The sequence below is a fragment of the Phacochoerus africanus genome, chromosome 4, assembly GCF_016906955.1.
Source record: "Phacochoerus africanus isolate WHEZ1 chromosome 4, ROS_Pafr_v1, whole genome shotgun sequence".
Taxonomy (NCBI): Eukaryota; Metazoa; Chordata; class Mammalia; order Artiodactyla; family Suidae; genus Phacochoerus; species Phacochoerus africanus.
The window spans coordinates 77,659,933-77,678,689 of record NC_062547.1 but is presented as its reverse complement, the minus strand read 5'-3'; the positions used below and the strand labels follow the sequence as shown (position 1 = coordinate 77,678,689).

At 55.5% G+C, this 18,757-nt stretch overlaps 2 protein-coding genes across 2 annotated transcripts; both read left to right on the top strand.

Annotated features, from left to right (window-relative positions):
• The first annotated feature begins 4,372 nt into the window (after positions 1-4,372).
• Positions 4,373-7,311, top strand: AZU1 (azurocidin 1). Its single transcript, XM_047777803.1, has 5 exons — positions 4,373-4,522; positions 4,758-4,914; positions 5,343-5,484; positions 6,120-6,350; positions 7,009-7,311. Exons 1-5 carry the CDS (start codon positions 4,465-4,467, stop codon positions 7,159-7,161), a joined length of 741 nt encoding a protein of 246 aa, XP_047633759.1. The 5' UTR covers positions 4,373-4,464; the 3' UTR covers positions 7,162-7,311.
• A 6,717-nt stretch (positions 7,312-14,028) lies between these two features.
• PRTN3 (proteinase 3) lies at positions 14,029-17,119 on the top strand. The gene is made up of 5 exons (XM_047777801.1): positions 14,029-14,095; positions 14,832-14,997; positions 15,344-15,485; positions 16,124-16,354; positions 16,807-17,119. Exons 1-5 carry the CDS (start codon positions 14,029-14,031, stop codon positions 17,005-17,007), a joined length of 807 nt encoding a protein of 268 aa, XP_047633757.1. The 3' UTR covers positions 17,008-17,119.
• The last annotated feature ends 1,638 nt before the right edge of the window (positions 17,120-18,757 follow it).

The window sequence follows — 18,757 nt, the reverse complement described above, 5'->3', positions numbered from 1 at the left end:
TTCCCAGGCTAGGGGTTCAATCGGAGTTGTAGCCGCCAGCCTTCACCACAGCGTGGGATCCTTAACCCACTGAGTGAGGCCAGGGATCAAACCTCCATCCTCAGGGATACTAGTCAGATTCGATTCAGCTGAGCCACAAGGGGAACTCAGTGTTTTTTAAATGGCTGCACCCGCAGGATATGGACGTTCTCACGACTCATGCCTCAGCTGGAGCAGTGCGGGATCCTTAACCTGCCACACCACAATGGGAACTCCTCCATGTGTTTGCAAAGGTGATTATGTGTGTGGTTGAGGTTGAGGTCCAGAGGGTTTGAATCCCACAGGGGCTTCAGTTTCCTTACCTGGTAATGGACACAAAGCCACTTCTTGCGGAGGGTACACCAGGGCTGTCTCTACTGCCTCCCCAGGCCTGATGCCGACCAGCCTCAGTTTCCCAGCCAGCAAGGGGTGGAGCGAGGGGTGGGCAGCCGTTGGGAATCCCAGTGTTGAAAGGTGACCACAAACGCTCTCTCGGGAGGTGGGAGGAGGGGGAATGGGGCAATCACCCTAGGGCGCCTCCTGGGGGAAGTGTCCTGGGGACCCTCCTGACAGTTCGGGTGACTGGGAGGGGGTCTGGAGGAATATCAGGATCATGGTGGGGTCCTTCTCCTGGTCTGTCCCCAGTGATGAAGATGAGGCAAGGCTGGCTGTGATGGCACCTTCCCAGCAGGAGGCCTGGGCCTAATTCTGGGCACTCAGGAGCCATGGAGAGTTCAGAGCAGCAGGAGGGACTGAGCCCCAGGCGCTGCTCAAAAACTGCACATATTAACCCCACCCCCACCCCGAGGTGCTCACCACGGGGCAGGGGGAGGGGGGCTGTTCATGTCCTTGTGCGGAGACAGGGAAACTGAGGCCCAGAAAGGGGATCCTGAGGCCACCTGACTGGGAAGGGGTAGACCTGTGGACTCCAGACTTGACCCCCTCTCCAGCTGTGATCTGGTCGCATGGCCAGCCTTGTCCATGGGAGCAGAGGTTGGGCGGCAAGGTGGGGCCTCAGGGGGGAGGATGCACAAGTGGGATCCGGAGAGGGTGGCGATGGGGAGCAGGCTTGGGGGGAACGTTAGACTGAGGCAGAGGTGGAGGGGGCCAGGTGGGGGACACTGGCAAGTAGCAGGATTGAGCCCCAGGCTCCCACATTCGGGCTGGTCAGGGGACCCCAAGTATACCATGATCTCCACTTCCTACATCCTCCCCAGTCCTGCCTGGAAGAGCGCCCCCAAAGCCCAAGACACAAATAGGTGTCCTGAGATGTGAGGGTCCACCACCAGCCCCAACCTCGTGGTGTCACTTTGGAAATCTTATTTTTAAAAATTGAGGTGGAGTCCCCACTGTGGCACAAGGGGATCAGTGGCCTCTCTGGAGCACTGGGATGCAGGTTTGATCCCCAGCCCTACACAGTGGGTTAAGGATCCAGCATACCCCCTTACACCAGCCAGAATGGCCATCATCAAAAAGCCTACAAACAATAAGTGCTGGAGAAAAAGGAACTCTAGTACACTGTTGGTGGGATTGTAAATTAGTGCAAACAGTATGGAGGTTCCTCAGAAAACTAAAAATAGAACTACCATTTGATCCAACAATCCCACTCCTGGGCATCTATCCAGAGAAAACCATGACTCACAAAGACACATGTACCACAATGTTCATTGCAGCACTATTTACAATAGCCAAGACATGGAAATGACCTAAATGTCCACTGACAGAAGAGTGGTTAAGGAAGATGTGGTACATATACACAATGGAATATTACTCAGCCATTAAAATGAACGAAATACCAGCATTTTTAACAACATGGATGGATCTAGAAATTATCATGCTAAGTGAAGTCAGCCATACAATGAGACACCAACATCAAATGCTTTCACTGACATGTGGAATCTGAAAAAAGGACAGACGGAACTTCTTTGCAGAACAGACGCTGACTCACAGACTTTGAAAAACTATGGTCTCCAAAGGAGACAGTTCGGGGGGATGGGGGAGTGCGCTGGGGTTGTGGGATGGAAATCCTATAAAACTGGATTGTGATGATCATTGTACAACTATAAATGTAATAAAATCATTGAGTAAAAAAAAAAAAAAAAGGATCCAGCCCGGGTCAAAACTGTGGCTAGGATCTGATCCCTGACCTGGGAACATCCATAGGCTTTAGGACAACCAACCAACCAAACAACAACAAAAGAGGTGGAAAAAATAAAAATAAATAATAAATTGAAGTCCACATAACATAAACCAGCCATCTTCAAGTATACCCACCATTGTTTTCTGGAACATTCACAGAATTGTGCAACCATCCCCAGTCTAATTCTAGAACATTCCATCTCCTCCAGAGAAATCCCATTTCCTTCATCCATTATCCTCCTAACCGCCCCCCCACCCCCCGTCCCCAAGAGCAGGCACCCCCATCCCTCCCAGCCCCTGACAACCAGGAACCTACCCTCTGTCTCTGTGGATGTGTCTGTTCTGGACGTTTCCTATCCGTGGAATCCCACACTGTGTGTCCTTCTGCGTCTGCTTCTCTCACTGAGCATCGTGGTCTCCAGGTCCGTCCACATGGTAGCAAGTGTCGGGTCTTTTGTCTTTTTCAGCCTGAGTGATGCTCCGTGAGAGGGGGACACATCTGTCTGTTGCAGAACTTTTGGGTTGTGTCCATGTTTTGGCCACTGTGAGCATGTACGTGCAGCATTTCGAGGCTCTCTTTTCAGTCCTCTTGGGCACGCACCTAGGAGGGGGATGTGGAGTGATGTGATAATTCAGTGTTGACGGCTTTGAGGAGCTGCCAGACTTTCCACAGAGGCTTCACGACTTTACAGTTCCCCCAGCCATGGATGAATTTCCAGTTTCTCCACCTCCTTGCCAACACTGTATTTGTTCTGCCTTTTTGTTGGCGCCATCCTAGAGAGTGTGAAGTGGTGTCTCACTCTGGTTTTGGGTTGCATTTCCCTGATGAGTAATCATTTTGCGCATCTTTTCATGGCACATTGGCCATCTGTGTATCTTTGGGCAAATGTCTATTCAAACCCTTTGCCAATTTGTAATTGGTTTGTCTTTTTGTTGTTGAGTTGGAAAAATTCTTTACATATTTTAGACACTTCAGCCTTGTTTTCCTTTCTCCTTGGCCTCATCTCTTGCCCAGGTCCTCGGCGCCTGAAACTTCTGAGGACCCTACTTTGAGAATGGGGAAGGGGCAATAACCTGTCAAGCACCATGTGGCTCCAGGGACTCCTTGGCCATGCCTGCCCACTTTACAGATGCACAGACTGAGGGCAGGCACCCACAGACAAAAATCCTGGCGGAGATGGAGTTCCCATTGCAGCTCAGTGGGTTAAGAACCTGACTAGTATCCGTGAAGATTCGGGTTCGAACCCTGGCCCCGCTCAGTGGGTTAAGGATCTGGCGTTGCTGTGGCTGTGGTGTAGGCGGGCAGCTACAGCTCCAATTCCATCCCTAGCCTGGGAACCTCCATATGCTGCAGGTGTGGCCCTAAAGAGCAAAAAACCCCACCAAAATCATGGAGGTGAAAAGCTGGACACGAAAGGCCACACAGCCCATGATTCCATTTATGGGAAATGTCCAGAACAGGCACATCCACAGACACAGAGGGGGGGTTCCTGGTTGTCGGGGGAGGGAGGGGAGGGATGACTGCTGATGGGAACAGGGCTCCCTTTTGGGGAGATGGGATGTTCTAACATTATGGTGATGGCTGCAAAACTCTGTGGAGATACTAAAAACCACTGACTTGCATCCTTTAGATGGGTGAATTATATGCCAATAAGGCTGTTTTAAAAACATAAAAAATAGGAGTTCCCATCGTGGCGCAGTGGTTAACGAATCCAACTAGGAACCATGAGGTTGCGGGTTCGGTCCCTGCCCTTGCTCAGTGGGTTAAGGATCCGGCGTTGCCCTGAGCTGTGGTGTAGGTTGCAGATGCGGCTTGGATCCCATGTTGCTGTGGCTCTGGTGTAGGCCGGTGGCTACAGCTCCGATTCGACCCCCAGCCTGGGAACCTCCATATGCCACAGGAGCGGCCCAAGAAATAGCAAAAAGACAAAAATAATAATAATAATAATAAAACACACACCCAAAAGCCAGCAGGACTCACCGCCAGGCCCAGTGGGCAGTGGTGGGGCCCAGGCGCTCAGGCGGGGAAGGGGAACCAAGCTAGCATTGTGAGTAATGCTCATGTTCTGCTGCGCGGCTGTGTGTCACCCATACCTGAGGCCTGGCTCCCCTGGACAGAGTGGGGGACAGGGCCCGGATGGGCAGTTGGAGGTGTCCAGGCCCAACCCAGGAGCAGTTGGCTCTGGAGGCCTTGGGCAACTTCCCTTTCCCCACTGGGAGGGCCTGGCCCCTGGGAGGGTGTGGGTGCCAACGGCTGAGACTGGGTATAAGGCACCACCATCCCAGCTGCCCCCTGCTGTTCCCATCATGCCAGCACTCAGATTCCTGGCCCTGCTGGCCAGCCTGCTGGCAACCTCCAGGGTTGGTGAGTGCCTGCCCCAGCTGGTGGCCCCCATCTATGCGGCAGTCCAGCTGCAGGGGAGAGACCAGGGTGGAGGGACCAGCCAACCTCAGCCCCTGTTTCCCTGGACTCAAGACTCAGGGAGGGAAAGGCCCTGGAAGGGTGCATACCTGTCCTTTTAGGGACTGGGGGAAGGGAGGCCAGGGTCTCCCCAGGGATGGGGCTGAGACTAGGGGAGCTGCAATGTCCCCTTCCCCAGGCTTGGCCACCCTGGCAGACATCGTGGGCGGCAGGAGGGCCCAGCCGCAGGAGTTCCCGTTTCTGGCCTCCATTCAGAAACAAGGGAGGCCCTTTTGCGCCGGCGCCCTGATCCATCCCCGCTTCGTCCTGACAGCGGCCAGCTGCTTCCGTGGCAAGTGAGGAGGGGTGCCTCGAGGTCGGAGGAGGCCTCAGAGAGGGAGAGAGCTCAGGAGATAACTAGGGGGTGGACTGGTAGGTTGGGGGGGGGGCTTGGCAAAGAGGAGGGGACCTTGGAAAGGGTTGAAGGGCTTGGAAAGGGAAATGGGGGGGCCCAAGAGGGGAAGAGCCTGCCCCCATGAGGGTCTCAATCTGAAAACGGGGGTGGAGAGGAGTTCCCTGGAGGCCTAGCAAGTTAAGGACCTGGCCTTGTCACTGCTGTGGCTCCAGTTCAATCCTAGGCCCGGGAACGTCCACATGCCAGGGGCGCAGCCAAAGAAAAAGCTGAAAACAGAGGGGAAATGTGGCTGTGAAAGGGCAGGGTCTTCCCCACAAGCTCCCAGGGCTGCCCCAGCCTGGTGTGTCCCCCCACCCCCCACCCACTTAGGAACAGTGGAAGTGCCTCTGTGGTGCTGGGGGCCTATGACCTGAGGCAGCAGGAGCAGTCCCGGCAGACATTCTCCATCAGGAGCATCAGCCAGAACGGCTATGACCCCCGGCAGAATCTGAACGATGTGCTGCTGCTGCAGGTGGGTACAGGGTGATGTGGGGCCAGGGGCTGGCGACGGCCTGAAGGGCTAAGGAGGGATGAGCCAAGGTTAAGGAGCCTGGTGGTTAAATCAAAGGGCAAAGGGCACAGTCCCTTCATCTTGCCTCCACTGGGGGAAAAGCAAATTGTTACCAGGTGTTTCTCTTAGGGCAGAAGCATAATGAGCTGCTTTGTACATATTTCTTTGCAAAAGTTGAGACAACTTGCACACCGCCCCCCAACAGAATTTTAACCTACCCATTTATCCACATCTTTTCTGACACTGGGTATTACGATTTAAAAAAAATTTTTTTTGGCCATTCTGATGCTGGGGAAGGGGGGAGTATGGTACCTCGTTTTATGTGCATCTCCTGGTCAAGCTCTTCACTTTCAGGATCTCTCAACCACTTCACAGTAGGAATGCTTGATCCTTCTCTTTCTATAGTGGAGGAACTAGAGGCCCAGGGAGGTAAAGTCACTTGGCGAGGATCCCACAGCAGGTTACTAAGCTGGGATTTGAAACCAGACTACTTTATAGACCAAAATTCATGTTGCTGCCATTCTGGCTCCCAGCATGACTCCAAGAGGCTCTGATCCCCAGTTCCACCCTCTCCTGACTCAATTTTCCCTCCCCAGCTGGACCGTGAGGCCAGACTCACCCCCAGTGTGGCCCTGGTACCACTGCCCCCGCAGAACGCCACAGTGGAAGCTGGCACCAACTGCCAAGTTGCGGGCTGGGGGACCCAGCGGCTTAGGAGGCTTTTCTCCCGCTTCCCAAGGGTGCTCAATGTCACCGTGACCTCAAACCCGTGTCTCCCCAGAGACATGTGCATTGGTGTCTTCAGCCGCAGGGGCCGCATCAGCCAGGTAGGAGCCGTGTGGAGAGGTCGTGAGCTCCTGGTGGGAGAAAGGCAGTCCAAGACAGGGCCCTGGGATTAAGTGTGGAGTTAGAATCAGCTGTTTCAAACACTGAGCATTTTAACAGCCTGAGAGACACTATGAAACACTGCAAGCCAAGCCCTGGTGGGGGCTGGAGACACAACAGGGAAGTGAACAAAGCCTGCCCTTCTGGAGCCAGGAGTTCCCAGACCTTGTGGTTGGGGGGAGTCAGACAGGTAGCAAGGTGACAGGAGACGTGCAGAAGTTCCCCCATGATGTAGTCCCAGCTCCAGGACGCAGGTTCGATCCCCTGGTTTGCATAGTGGGTTAAAGGATCCCTCATTGCCCCAACTGCAGCATAGGTTGCAACTGTGGCCCATGGGGCCGCCCGAAAAGAAAGGGGGGGGGCATGCACAGGACAGGCCCAGCCTGGAGTGTCAGGAAGTTCCTGGGAGCGTCGGAGATCTGAGCTTCGAGTAAGCCCAGCAAAGGTGAGGGAAGAGCATGCAGGGAGAGGGAACAGCACGTGCAAACCACCAGGGGTTGGAACAGGACGTGGGCTGCAGAAGCACGAAAGGGCTCTGTCGGAGCCGGGGTTCTGGCGGGAGTGGAGGGAGGGGCGCCCTGACTGGTGCCGCCCCTGCAGGGAGACAGAGGCACCCCCCTCGTCTGCAACGGCCTGGCGCAGGGCGTGGCCTCCTTCCTCCGGAGGCGTTTCCGCAGGAGCTCCAGCTTCTTCACCCGCGTGGCGCTCTTTAGAAACTGGATTGATTCAATTCTCAACAACCCGCCGGCCTGAAGGGTCCCCTCGCCGAGCCCGTGGGAGGGGGGCCTGTTAGCCCCCTGGAGCCCTGCCCCCACCGCCACACCTCCCGCGCTGCGTGTCCCATCCCAAAGCCCCATCCTGGACCGCTCTGTCGAGGCTCTAATAAAGAAGCTGTTCCCATTCTCTCCGCAGCCCCTGATATTTGCTTTGCGGGGGCGGACAGGGGCTGGGGGGCCGAGTGCATGAACATCTACCCGCATTAATGGCACCCACCCCGTGGGGCTTCCACTCACTGAATTCACCCCAAGAACCAGGGGCTCTTGTGATCTGCACCCACAGAGGCGGCACCAGGGCTCAGAGATGTTGGGTGGCTCACCTGAGGTCACAGAGCCAGAGTGGGCTTTGAACCCAAATCTGAGAGATTCCAGGCCCCCTTAACCTTCTCCCATTTTGGTGGAGAATATAGTCACCCCTCAGTGTCTGCAGGGGCTTGGCTTCAGGCGCCCCATCGAAAACCAAAATCCACCATGCTCAAGACCCTTATGTGTAATATTTGCCCATAACTTGCATACATCCTTCTGGACTAGATGACTTACAATACCGGATACAGTGCAAATACTGTGCAAATAGTTGCCTGCGCAGCAAATTCAAGTCTTGCTTTTTAGAACTTCCTGGACTTTTTTTTTTTCAAATATTTTTGATCTGTGAATGAATCTGACTAGTAACCATGAGATTGCAGGTTTGATCCCTGGCCTCATTCAGTGGGTTAAGGATCTAGAATTGCTGCGCACTGTGGTGTAGGTCACAGGCATGGCTCAGATCCTGTGTTGCTGTGGCTGTGGTGTAGGCTGGCAGCTGTAGCTCCAATTCCTGGCTTGGGAACCTCCATATGCCACGAGTGTGGCCCTAAAAAGCAAGAAACAAACAAACAAAATATTTTCAATCTGAGGTTGCTTGAATCCAAGCATGTGTAACCCCAGGATAGAGGCCTAACTACATATTGTGCATCAAAGTCAAAAGACCACAGGAAACTGGCTTTAGATGATTTGCCACTTGAAACACAGGTTAAAGAGCCATGTGGAAAGAACTAAAATATATATATTAAGTAATACACAAAGTTATATAAATAATAGATAAGACAATAAAAATGTATAGATAACAAAACATGAACATAATTGAATAAATGATATATAAAATAATGAACATGGGAGCTCCCATTGTGGTGCAGCGGAAACGAATCCGACTAGGAACCATGAGGTTGCAGTTTCCATCCCTCGCCTTGCTCAGTGGGTTAAGGATCTGGTGTTGCTGTGACTGTGGTGTAGGCCAGCAGCTGTAGCTCCGATTAGACCCCTAACCTGGAACCTCCATATGCCACGGGTGCGGCCCTAAAAAGGACAGAAAAAAAAGACAAATAAAAATAAAAATAAAAAAATAATGTATATAATAGTCTATTAAACTGAATAAAATTGTTTTATTAAAATAAAAATGGGGACTTCCCCTGTGGAGCAGTGTTAAAGGATCTGATGTTGCTGCAGCTGCGGCTCAGATTCAATCCCTGGCTCAGGAACTTCCATATGCCACAGGTGTGGGCATAAAAAATAAATAAATAAATAAATTTTTGGTCTTTTTTTGTCTTTCTAAGGCCGCACTCGCGGCATATGGAGGTTCCCAGGTTAGGGGTCTAATCGGAGCTACAGCTGCTGGCCTATGCCACAGCCACAGCAATGATGGATCCTTAACCCACTGAGCAAGGCCAGGGATCGAACCCGCAACCTCATGGTTCCTAGTCGGATTCGTTAACCACTGAGCCACGACGGGGAACTCCAATAAAAAATAAAAATTAAATCACTCATTACATTATATGCTAGTATTTATTACATATTATATAGGTATTTTTAAAATACATGATAACAATAAAATGTAATTATAGCAAATCCGTTGTGTGAATATTATACTTAATATTCATAGTATATACATATTTTTATTTTATGTGCTTATAATAGAATATATATAACGGGCATCTAAAATCGATAAGATAAAAAACAAGAGCCCAGTAGTAAACAAAACAAAACAACCGTGTAAAGGAGGTAGACAGTTCACCACAAAGAAACAGGTTTTTGAAGATGTGGAAACACCCTCCCTCTGCCCCCACCATTGAAACGCCAGCTCGCCCCCTGGGCGGGCGATTTTTAAGCGCGGAGTGAGCGCAAGGCCTGCGGTCCAGACGGAGCGAGGACCCCGCGGGGTCGCCTCTGCTTCGGGGGGTAGGGCTGCGACGGGTCCGGGCATTTGAACCAGGCGCCGCTCTGAGGGCTGCCCACCTGTCACCTGGCTCGGGATCAGGGACAGTTCCTGCCACATGGCCAGAAGGAAAGAGGAGGCCAACCACCGCGGGAGGGGAGAAGGGAAACCGCAGACTCCCCCGGGGGGGAGAACACAAAGCCCAGCCGCTAAGAGGCACGTCCCGTCGGCCTGGAAACGGGATCGCGCAGCTCCGCCCTTCTCCTCTCCCCACCCCCCAACCCCTGCTGCCGCCCCGCACACCGGTGAGGAGAGGGGCTCGGAGGGGTCAGAGGTCCGCCCCGGCTGGGTTGTGTGCGGCTCCGTGGAGCCCCGAGCCCCCTGCCCTGACCCCGGCGCCTCCCATTCCGCCCCCGCCCCCGCTGCCTCCAGAAGCCCTAGGTGGTCGCCCAGAATGACCTGCCACCAAGGTTGGTCGTGTTGCTATCAAGCCGTTTTACAGGAGGGGAAAGTGAGGCCCAGAGAACTGCCATCCTCGTGGTGGTGCTGAGGCTCACTGCGTACCAGCTGTGTACCTGGCCTTCCTTCCACAGTCCTGGTCCAAGGGACTGGGGTTTTTTGTTTCAATAATTTATTGAGGTGAAAAAAAAAACAAACAAAAATAATTTATTGAGGTAAAATTCACATAATGGAAAATTAATTTGTTTTTTGGTTTTGGGTTTTTTTGTTTTTTTTGCCTCCTCAGTGGCATCCGGAAGTTCCCTAGCCAGGGGTGGAAACTGCCACAGCAGTGACAACACAGGATCCTTAAACCACTATGCTGTGCCCAGGAATTGAACCTGCACCTCCCCACAAAGACAGTGCTGGCTGCACCACAGTGGGAACTCCAAAATTCTTTTTTTTTTTTTTTTTGCTTTTTAGAGCTGCTCGTGTGGCACATGAAATTTCCCAGGCTAGGAGTCCAATTGGAGCTGCAGCTGCCACTCTACACCACAGCCACGTAGGATCTGGCCACATCTGCAACCTAAACCACAGTGCATAGCAAAGCTGGATCCTTAACCCACTGAGCAAGGCCAGGGATCCAACTGGCATCCTCATGGATACCAGTCAGGTTCGTTACTGCTGAGCCACAAGGGAACTTCCATATGCCGGCCCTGAAAAAAAAAAGACAAAAAAAATAATAAAGTGTACAATTCAGTGGTTTTTAGAGAACTCACTATGTTGTGCAACCATCACCTCTAATTCCAGACGTTTCTTCTCCCCAAAAGGAAGCCCCATCCACATGAGCAGTCACTCCCACCCCCTGACAACGTGGAACCCACTCTCTGTGACTGTGCCTGTTCTGGACTTTTCCCATCCATGGCACCCCATGCCGTGTGTCCTTCTCTCCCTGAGCATAGTGGTCTCCAGGTCCGTCCATGTGATAGGAGTGTCGATGCTTCTCTCCTTTTCAGGCTGAGTGATGCTCCCGTGCAAGGAGGACATGTGAGTTTTGTTTGAACCCCAATGTTCAATGTTCTGCACATGTACCCAAAAGTGGAATTGTAGGTTCATAATGGGTCCTGTTTTGCAAGGGGAAACTGAGGCCCGGAGAGGAACGTCCATGGCTCAGAAGCCTAGAATGGTCCAGGGACCCCACCTGGACTTAGGTCAAGTTACCATCTGCCCATTGTTCCGAAGGTGAGGCTGAGGCCCCAGGGGGCTTGGGTCCAAGGGCATATGGTCCCAGCAGGTAGCCCCAAACACGGCACCCTTGAGAAAGAAGAGGGAAAGAGAAAGAGACACCAAGTTCAGCCTCTCCCACTATCCTCCCCTCCAAGCTGGGCGGGTCCACTTAAGCCCTGCTTGGCCCCCTCCCCGCCCCATTCCCAGCTGGGCCTGAGGCCGTTGCCTGTTGCGCCACCTACGGTTGGGGCGGGAAGGGGCCAAGGCTGCAGCTCCAGCCCCACTTCCCCTCCACCGGCCAGCCGACCCCCAGAGGCCCCAGAAGATTCCCTCCCAGTCACACCCCAGGGCACCCCACGACCCCTAGCTCCCCACCCAGAACCATGCAAGCCTCCACCTTCAGGCAGCTCCCCATCCCTGCACTCCCCCACTCCAGGCCAGGTGACCAACCCCAGGAGCAGAGAGGGGACCTGGGGCCATCCTCCTGCCTTCGCTGATGCCATGATCCCCCAGGGAAGCTCCTGGCTCCAAGCCAGTGGGCAGTTATTCTAGCAAGCTTGTATTCGAGTGTTTCTTCTTCTTTTTTGGTTAAAGTTTTATTGACATGTACTTCAGATATCGAACAACTCACCCATTTAAGTTCGGTGGTATCTGGTAGCCGCAGGGTTGTACAACCACCACAGCTATTTCCAGAACATTCCATCACCCTAAAAAAAGTCCCATCTTCATCATCAGTAGTCACCCCCAGACCACGCCCCTCAGCTCCTGACAAATAGGAACCCACTCTCTGTCTCTGGATGTGCCTGTTCTGGACGTTTCCCGTCCATGGAGCCACACACTGTGTGTCCTTCTGTGTCTGCTTCTCTCTCTGAGCATCGTGGTCTCAGAGTCCATCCACGTGGTAGGAATGTCGGGGCTTCTCTCCTTTTCATGGCTGAGTCTGTGTCCCCTTTCAACAGCTGAGGGTTAATTGAGCCCTTTTTTTCTTTTTTTGGCTGCCCAGCTGCATATGGAAGTTCCTGGGCCAGGGATCAGATCTGAGCTGCAGCTGCAACCTATGCCACAGCTGTGGCAACGCCAGATCCTTTAACCCACTGTGTTGGGCTGGGGGTCGAACCTGCATCCTGGCACTGCAGAGATGCCACTGATCCCACTGCACCAGAGAGGGAACTCCTTAATTGAGCTCTTACCTGTATCAGGTAGGTTAACCCCTGAGATGGGGATGTTCCCATCGCTGCCATTATTAACAGATGGGGAAACCAAAGCCCAGAGAGGTGGCATTTCCCGCCCAGAATCACAAAGCACAGCAGAAATTTGAGCCCAGGCAAGCGGCTCCGGAGCCTGGAGTGTAACCGCCCGTTGCTTGCTCCCAGAGGAGCCTGGGTCTGAGGAAGTCGCGGGTTGACCCAGCCCAGGTGCTGAGTGGACTAAGCAGAGACTGCAGAGAGGCATGGCAGTAAAGGTAAGGGTGTGACAGGGTGACAGTGACAGTTCCCAGTACCCAGGCTGGCACATGCACTGCCCTTGCCCTCACTGTGTGCCCAGCACCTTCCAGAGACCTGACGGATAGACTCCTCCCACGGTCGCCTGGGAGGGTGGACCACCCCACTGTACAGGTTGGGAAACTGAGGCACCAAGCAGCCTGCCCTCCCTGGGTTGGTTGCAAAGATGTTCTCAGCCAATGAGAAAAACCAGTTCTGAAACTCAACAGCAACTCAGGGTTTCTGTGGGTGCCTGTTGGGCGCTGACTGGGGGCCTAGGGGCCATTTCCAAGTGCTCGCCTGAGGAGCAGGGGAGCAGAGGAGCAGGGATAGGGAGCCGGTGGGCGCCGCTACTGGCAGGAGTCCTCAGGGGCAGAATGCAGGTCAGGCTGTTCTTGGCTCAGAAGATCCCCCAGAAGATCCTCATGGATCCCAGGGGGGAAAAGGTCACTTGGTGACAGAGGGACCCGGAGTCTGCACGCTTCCTATCAAGGACAGAGACCCCCTTTAGCGTGGGGGCCCTTCCCAGGACCCCTCCCAGTCCTCCGCCAAAGAAAGGGCCCGAGGAACAGAGCTCCAATGCCAGGAGACGTAAGGGGGTCCTGGTTGTGCACTGCAGAGGCCTGTGGAGGGGACCCATGTGGCCCCGGGGAAGCTGGGGCTGCAAATCCGGGAATCCTGTGGATTTCTGTAAACATGAAATGACCTCAAAAGAAAAAGTTGAAACACTTGTTTTTTGGCCTCCAATTCAGTGAGCTCTTCTATCTATGTTTCTGTAGGTCAACGTTTTTCATGATAATGAGGCAGTTATGAATAAGTCCATAAATAAATGCATGTCTCCTCTGCACCAGAACCCCTGCCTCACCACCACTCCCACTGACACGGGGCTAGAGCATCCTCTATGCCAGGCAGTCCTGGGCTCTGAGGGGTGAGCCAGCATCACTGCCCCCACCACGTGATGCCAGGAGCCCCCTGACGGCGCCGTGATAACTACAGGTGTCCCTGTCTGTCCGCTGGGGGAGGAACCGCCCCCAGTGAGAGCTCTGCCTTAGAGGGAAAAGCAAATGCCCCAGACAGAGTCAGAACAGATGCTCCTGTGGGTCTCAGGAGGCCCCTGGCTGAGACCCCTCCCTTTCTGGCTTGCTGAGTGGACTCCCTCCAGACCCTGCAATTGCCGGCAACATCCTGCCTTGCTGGGGCTGTGGGGACCTGAGGGGGGAGGCAGTGTCCCCTGGGAAGTGGGGGCCTGTGTCACTCTGAGGGCTGCAGCCCCCTGCCCTGCCGGCCCCAGGACTGCTTGCATGAGGTAGGTGGCCACCACCTAGCTTCCCACACCTCTCTGAGGGGCCAGAGCCCAGAGCCTGAAGCCCCTCGTCCTTCCTGGGGTGCAGCTCTGACCCCAGAGCTGGAAGAAGGAAGTGGGGATGCCCGGCCCCAGTGTGGGGCAACCCAACGGCCTCCTGAATCAGGGCTATAAGAGGGGGCAGCCAGCAGGGGGAATTGTCCGACCATGACCCGAAGCCGTAGACCTTCCAGCCCTGCCCTCGCCCCTGTCCTGCTGGCCCTGCTGCTGGGTGGTGAGTGGGGTCCGTGTCCGTCTGTCCCATTGCCTAGGCCCATCGGATTAAGGGGAGTGTCCACCCACACCAGCCAGTCCAATGCCCCCCACAGCTCAGATGGGGAGACCGAGGTAGGCCGAGCAGGCCTCCGCTGGCTGCTCAGGATGAAGCAGAGGGGAGCATGAGAGCAAGGCGAGCCCTGGGCTATTCAGCTCCGTTTCCCCATCTGCAAACTGGACGAAACCTAGACCTCCCCCAACCCCTGCCCTGGGGAGGTGTCCTAGGGCAGAACTCCAGGACAGTGCCTGGCACACACAAGCTCAGTAAGTGTGCATGCACGAATAAGTGTGTCAGAGGATGAATGCTGCCGGCGTCGAGGAAGAATAGAAGTTAGAGAGCCCCTCTGCCCTCACCCCCGATGACGCTTTTCCAGGCCTTAGTTTGTTCATCTGGAAAATGTGCAGCTCCCCACCCCAGCTCCTTAAAAACCTTCTGACCTCCAGGCTGGGGAACCTTCAGGAATAATAATGATAATGACCACTGGGCTCTCTGGCCCCAGTGCTAACTGTCCCGAAGCACAGCCCCGTTTCCTCCAGCAGACCCCAGCCTCTCTCTGGGATCCACAATTTGCAGATGGGGAAACAGAGGCTCGGAGGGGTCCTGGGCCTGGGGGTCCCACTGCAGCTCTGCTCTCCCCCACTGGGTGCCCTGGGTCGGCAGGTCAGGTGAGGGCTGCTGACCCAGGTATCCCCAGGTGCAGCTCGGGCCGTGGAGATCGTGGGTGGGCAGGAAGCCCAGCCCCACTCACGCCCCTATGTGGCATCGCTGCAACTGCCCTGGCCCCCCAACAGCCACTTCTGTGGGGGCACCTTGATCCACCCAAGCTTCGTGCTGACCGCAGCCCACTGCCTGAACACCGTGTGAGTGCGCCTGCATGGGGGCGGGGCGGGGTGGGGTGGCCCTGGTCCAGGGTGAGCCCCCACCTCACCTGGTCTCACCCTTTCCATCTGCCCAACCCTCCCATTCCAAATGGGGCAGCACCTCCCCTGCTCTCCCACCTGCCACGCCCCCCTCCCCTGCCATGCCCCAGGAGCGTGAGGCTCAAGTCAGGGGTCCAACCCCTGGGGCGCGATGCCGAGGGGGCAGTGGGGTCTCCCTGGGGCCGCGGTGGGGAGGCACTGAGGGGCTGCATCCTCAGGAAGGGGTGGGGGGGTGCAGGTGGGGCTCAGGGGCTAAGGGACAAACAATGAGCGCCCTGACCCGCAGGAACCCCACACGGGTGAATGTGGTGCTGGGGGCCCACAACCTGCAGACCCCAGAGCCCACCCAGCAGATTTTCAGGATCGCCCGCCTATTTGAGAACAACTATGACCCACAGCAAAAGCTCAACGATGTCCTCCTCCTGCAGGTGGGTGGGTGGGGCCAGCAGGGCCTCGAGGTCGCAGTCGGTTCCTGCTGTGCCCCGGGGGTGTGGGACATGGCTGGGATACCGATGGCCTGCTGGGGAGACAGCCATTTGCCACTTTTCAGCATGTGGGACACCTGCTGCCTCCCCACTTCTGCCCAGCTGTGTCCCCGCACCCCAGCCTTGGTACAAACTTGGCTTCTCGGGGAGGCCTCCCCTCCCCCAATACTTGAGTGATAGCTGCCCCCGCCCCCGATTCACTGTTCACCCAGGTCTATATCTTCCTTGACTATACCCCCTACCACCCCAAAAGAGTAGCTTCTCAGGGCTTGGCACAGGACCAAGCATACAGTTGGTACTCAATAAATGCTGTGTAAGTGAATGAATGCAACAGTGACCAAAGCTGCCAAGGGGAGGCTCATGGTCTCAGAAGGCAAAACTGAACCCTGGAAGGTTTGGAGAAGGACCAGGGCAGACTCTCTGGAGGAGGTGACCACCGAGGTAGAGCCTGAGGCAGGGGAGGGGCCAGGCAGAAGGAAGAGCAGGCGCAAAGACCCGTGGAAGCACTTTGAGCTGGTCAGTGGGTGGAGGAGGCTCCTGGAGCTGGGGGCTCACTACCTACCTACCACCCTCTGCCCTAGCTGGACCGCCCGGCCACCCTCAACACCCAGGTCGCTGTGGCCCAGCTCCCCCAGCAGGACCAGCTGCTGCCCCATGGCACCCGGTGCCTGGCCATGGGCTGGGGCCGCCTGGGCACCCTTGAGCCACTGCCCCGGGTCCTGCAGGAGCTCAATGTTACCGTGGTCACTTTCCTGTGCCGGCCACAGAACGTGTGCACATTTGTGCCCCAACGCAGTGCTGGCATCTGCTTCGTATGTACCTGCAGGGGGCTCCAGGGCCCACCAGGGGAGGGAGTGGGCGGACAGCTGGGCCCAATCCTGCCTTCTCCTCACTGAGCTGTGGCAGGCTGGGCTCGGGGCCCCCATCTGGAAGGTGGGCACACTCTCAGCGAGGGTTTGCAGGGTGACCTGTGGAACTGCCTCAGCCCAGTGTGGGTGCTCCTGTCGAACCTGGGGGAGGTGTGGGTTTACCCATCCAGCCTTGCTCTAGGGGCCACACCCAGAATCCTGGGATCCAGGTATACAGCAAGGGGCCAATAAATGCCCACTCTCCCCCACAGGGGCCTCATTTCCCTCTCACCCATGTGCCTTAAAGGAAACCTCACACTGAAAAGGTTTCGTCCTTAAATGGCCCCTTCCCTTGAGGGAGCCCCGTTGATGCTGGGCCCGAGGCTGGGTGAATGACCGACCTGCCCCCTCCCCAGGGGGACTCGGGTGGCCCCTTGATCTGCGACGGCGTCCTCCAAGGCGTGGACTCTTTCGTCATCCGGGGATGCGCCACTGGCCAGTTCCCAGACTTCTTTGCCCGGGTTGCTCTCTACGTGAACTGGATCCACTCTGTGCTGAGGAGCGTGGGGGGCGAGGACGGCCCTGGAGCCCCCAACCAGAACCCCCACAGGCGCTGAGGCCGAGCTGTGGACAGAGGCGGCAGGTCTGCTTCTGATCCTGTGACCACCCCCTGAACCCCCATGCCCTTGGCTCCAGCCCCACTGAGCTGTCAATAAAAGCTGAAATGCCCCCTGACTCCTGTGTGTCCTTCCCACAGGAAGATGTGGGGGAGAGGGCCCAGGGTCCTCAGCATCCCAGTCCCCAAACCCTGAACACAGGGTGGGGGTTGGAACAGAGGCCTGGAGGCTGGAGGAGGCCCCAGGTCACAGTGAAGCCCACTCCCCAGATGCCCAAAAATGTGGGGTCTAACCCAGCCCTGCCAGTGTGACCCTGGGCAAGTTACTGCCATCTCTGTGCCTCAGTTTCCACATCTGGAAAATGGAGTCACCCTAGACATTTCCTAGAAGTGTCCAAGGAGCCCCACCCTGGCCTTGGGGCTGGGGGTGTCCTGTCTGGCTCTGTGTCCCCCAGCTCTGCAGCTGCTTGAGGACCAAGCTGTCATAACATGGGATGTGCCCAGGGCCTGTGGGGCTCCTGAGCCAGCCAGGAAGCAGAAAGGCTATCAGGGAGGCAACCTGGAGGGGGCAGCAACGCCTGAGCTGACCCCTAATGTGAGAACAGGAACGAAAGGAGAAGGCTTGCCAGGCAAGGCACAGGCAGTGCAAGGGCCCTGTGTCAGGGCAAACTTGGGGATGTGGGGGACAGCAAGGCAAGGTGTGTGAGGGAGGTGGCAGGTCAGGAAGGGGTGGGCCAGGGCAGGCAGGGCTCTGGAATGAACTGTCTAGAGGAGAGGGCTAAGGCCAGGCAGAGGTAGGGGTCATTGGCCAGCTGCGGAGAAGACAAGTGGCTGGGGAATGCAGCAACTGAGTTTCAGGGAGAAGGACCCCACCCACCAGCTCACAGGAGGGACACAGCAGAGCTGGAAGGCAGCTCTTTTGTTATAGATTTACTCTGCTGCCACCTGGTGGCAGCGTGCAAATTCAAGCAAGAGCCAGAATTCCCTGGCCTGTGACACCTCAGCTAACCACCCCAGGGGAGGAGCTGAGACTGATTTACAGCACCATCAGGAGCTAGCATGTGTTGAGATGAGGGACAAGTCCGAATCCTGGGAAGTGTATGCCAATCAGTGTTGGGGAATGCTGGGAATTCCCCACATTTCCCAGGGGCTTAAGGAGGGAAGTGATAGCTATAAAAAGCCCAGGGGGACTTCTGGTGCCCAGCATTGGAGGTAAATGAGGTTTGCTGGAGGGAATGTTGGATTGAGGCCATTGATGGGAACTCAAAGACTCAGACAAAACAGCCCTGGGTGTTTTCTATTTTCCATCAGCGTGTGTGTGTGTGTGTGTGTGTGTGAGAGAGAGAGAGAGAGAGAGAATGATGAGTCAGGAAAGTTCTGCCCAGCAAAGATGTGCGTGCGTGCGTGTGTGCTTGTGTGTGTGTGTGTGAGAGAGAGAAAGAGAATATGATGAGTCAGAGGAAAAGTTCTGTCCAGCAAAGATCAGACCCAAGGAGTTCCTGCCATGGCACAGTGGGTTAAGAAGCTGATGACAGTGGCTGGGGCAGCTGCTGAGGCATGGGTTCAGATCCCCTGCACAGTGGGTTAAGGATCTGGCATGCAGCTGTGGCTTGGATTCAATCCCTGGCCGGGAAACTTCCGTATGCCCCAGGTGGGGCCACAAAAATAAAAAAGATCACACCCAAGAAGGGGAGCTAAGGTTGGGGGCTCTGGAGCCACGGGTGGATTTGCTGGGGTTGTGCAGATTCAGG

What these genes read in the sequence shown, in the direction of transcription:
- AZU1 (XM_047777803.1), top strand. Translation starts at nt 4,465, where the DNA reads ATGCCAGCACTCAGATTCCTGGCCCTGCTGGCCAGCCTGCTGGCAACC. An exon ending in GCCAGCTGCTTCCGTGGCAA is followed by an intron (nt 4,915 to 5,342) that starts GTGAGGAGGGGT and finishes CCACCCACTTAG; the next exon opens with GAACAGTGGAAGTGCCTCTG. An exon ending in GCAGGGGCCGCATCAGCCAG is followed by an intron (nt 6,351 to 7,008) that starts GTAGGAGCCGTG and finishes CCGCCCCTGCAG; the next exon opens with GGAGACAGAGGCACCCCCCT.
- PRTN3 (XM_047777801.1), top strand. Translation starts at nt 14,029, where the DNA reads ATGACCCGAAGCCGTAGACCTTCCAGCCCTGCCCTCGCCCCTGTCCTG. An exon ending in GCTGGCCCTGCTGCTGGGTG is followed by an intron (nt 14,096 to 14,831) that starts GTGAGTGGGGTC and finishes AGGTATCCCCAG; the next exon opens with GTGCAGCTCGGGCCGTGGAG. An exon ending in GCCCACTGCCTGAACACCGT is followed by an intron (nt 14,998 to 15,343) that starts GTGAGTGCGCCT and finishes CCTGACCCGCAG; the next exon opens with GAACCCCACACGGGTGAATG.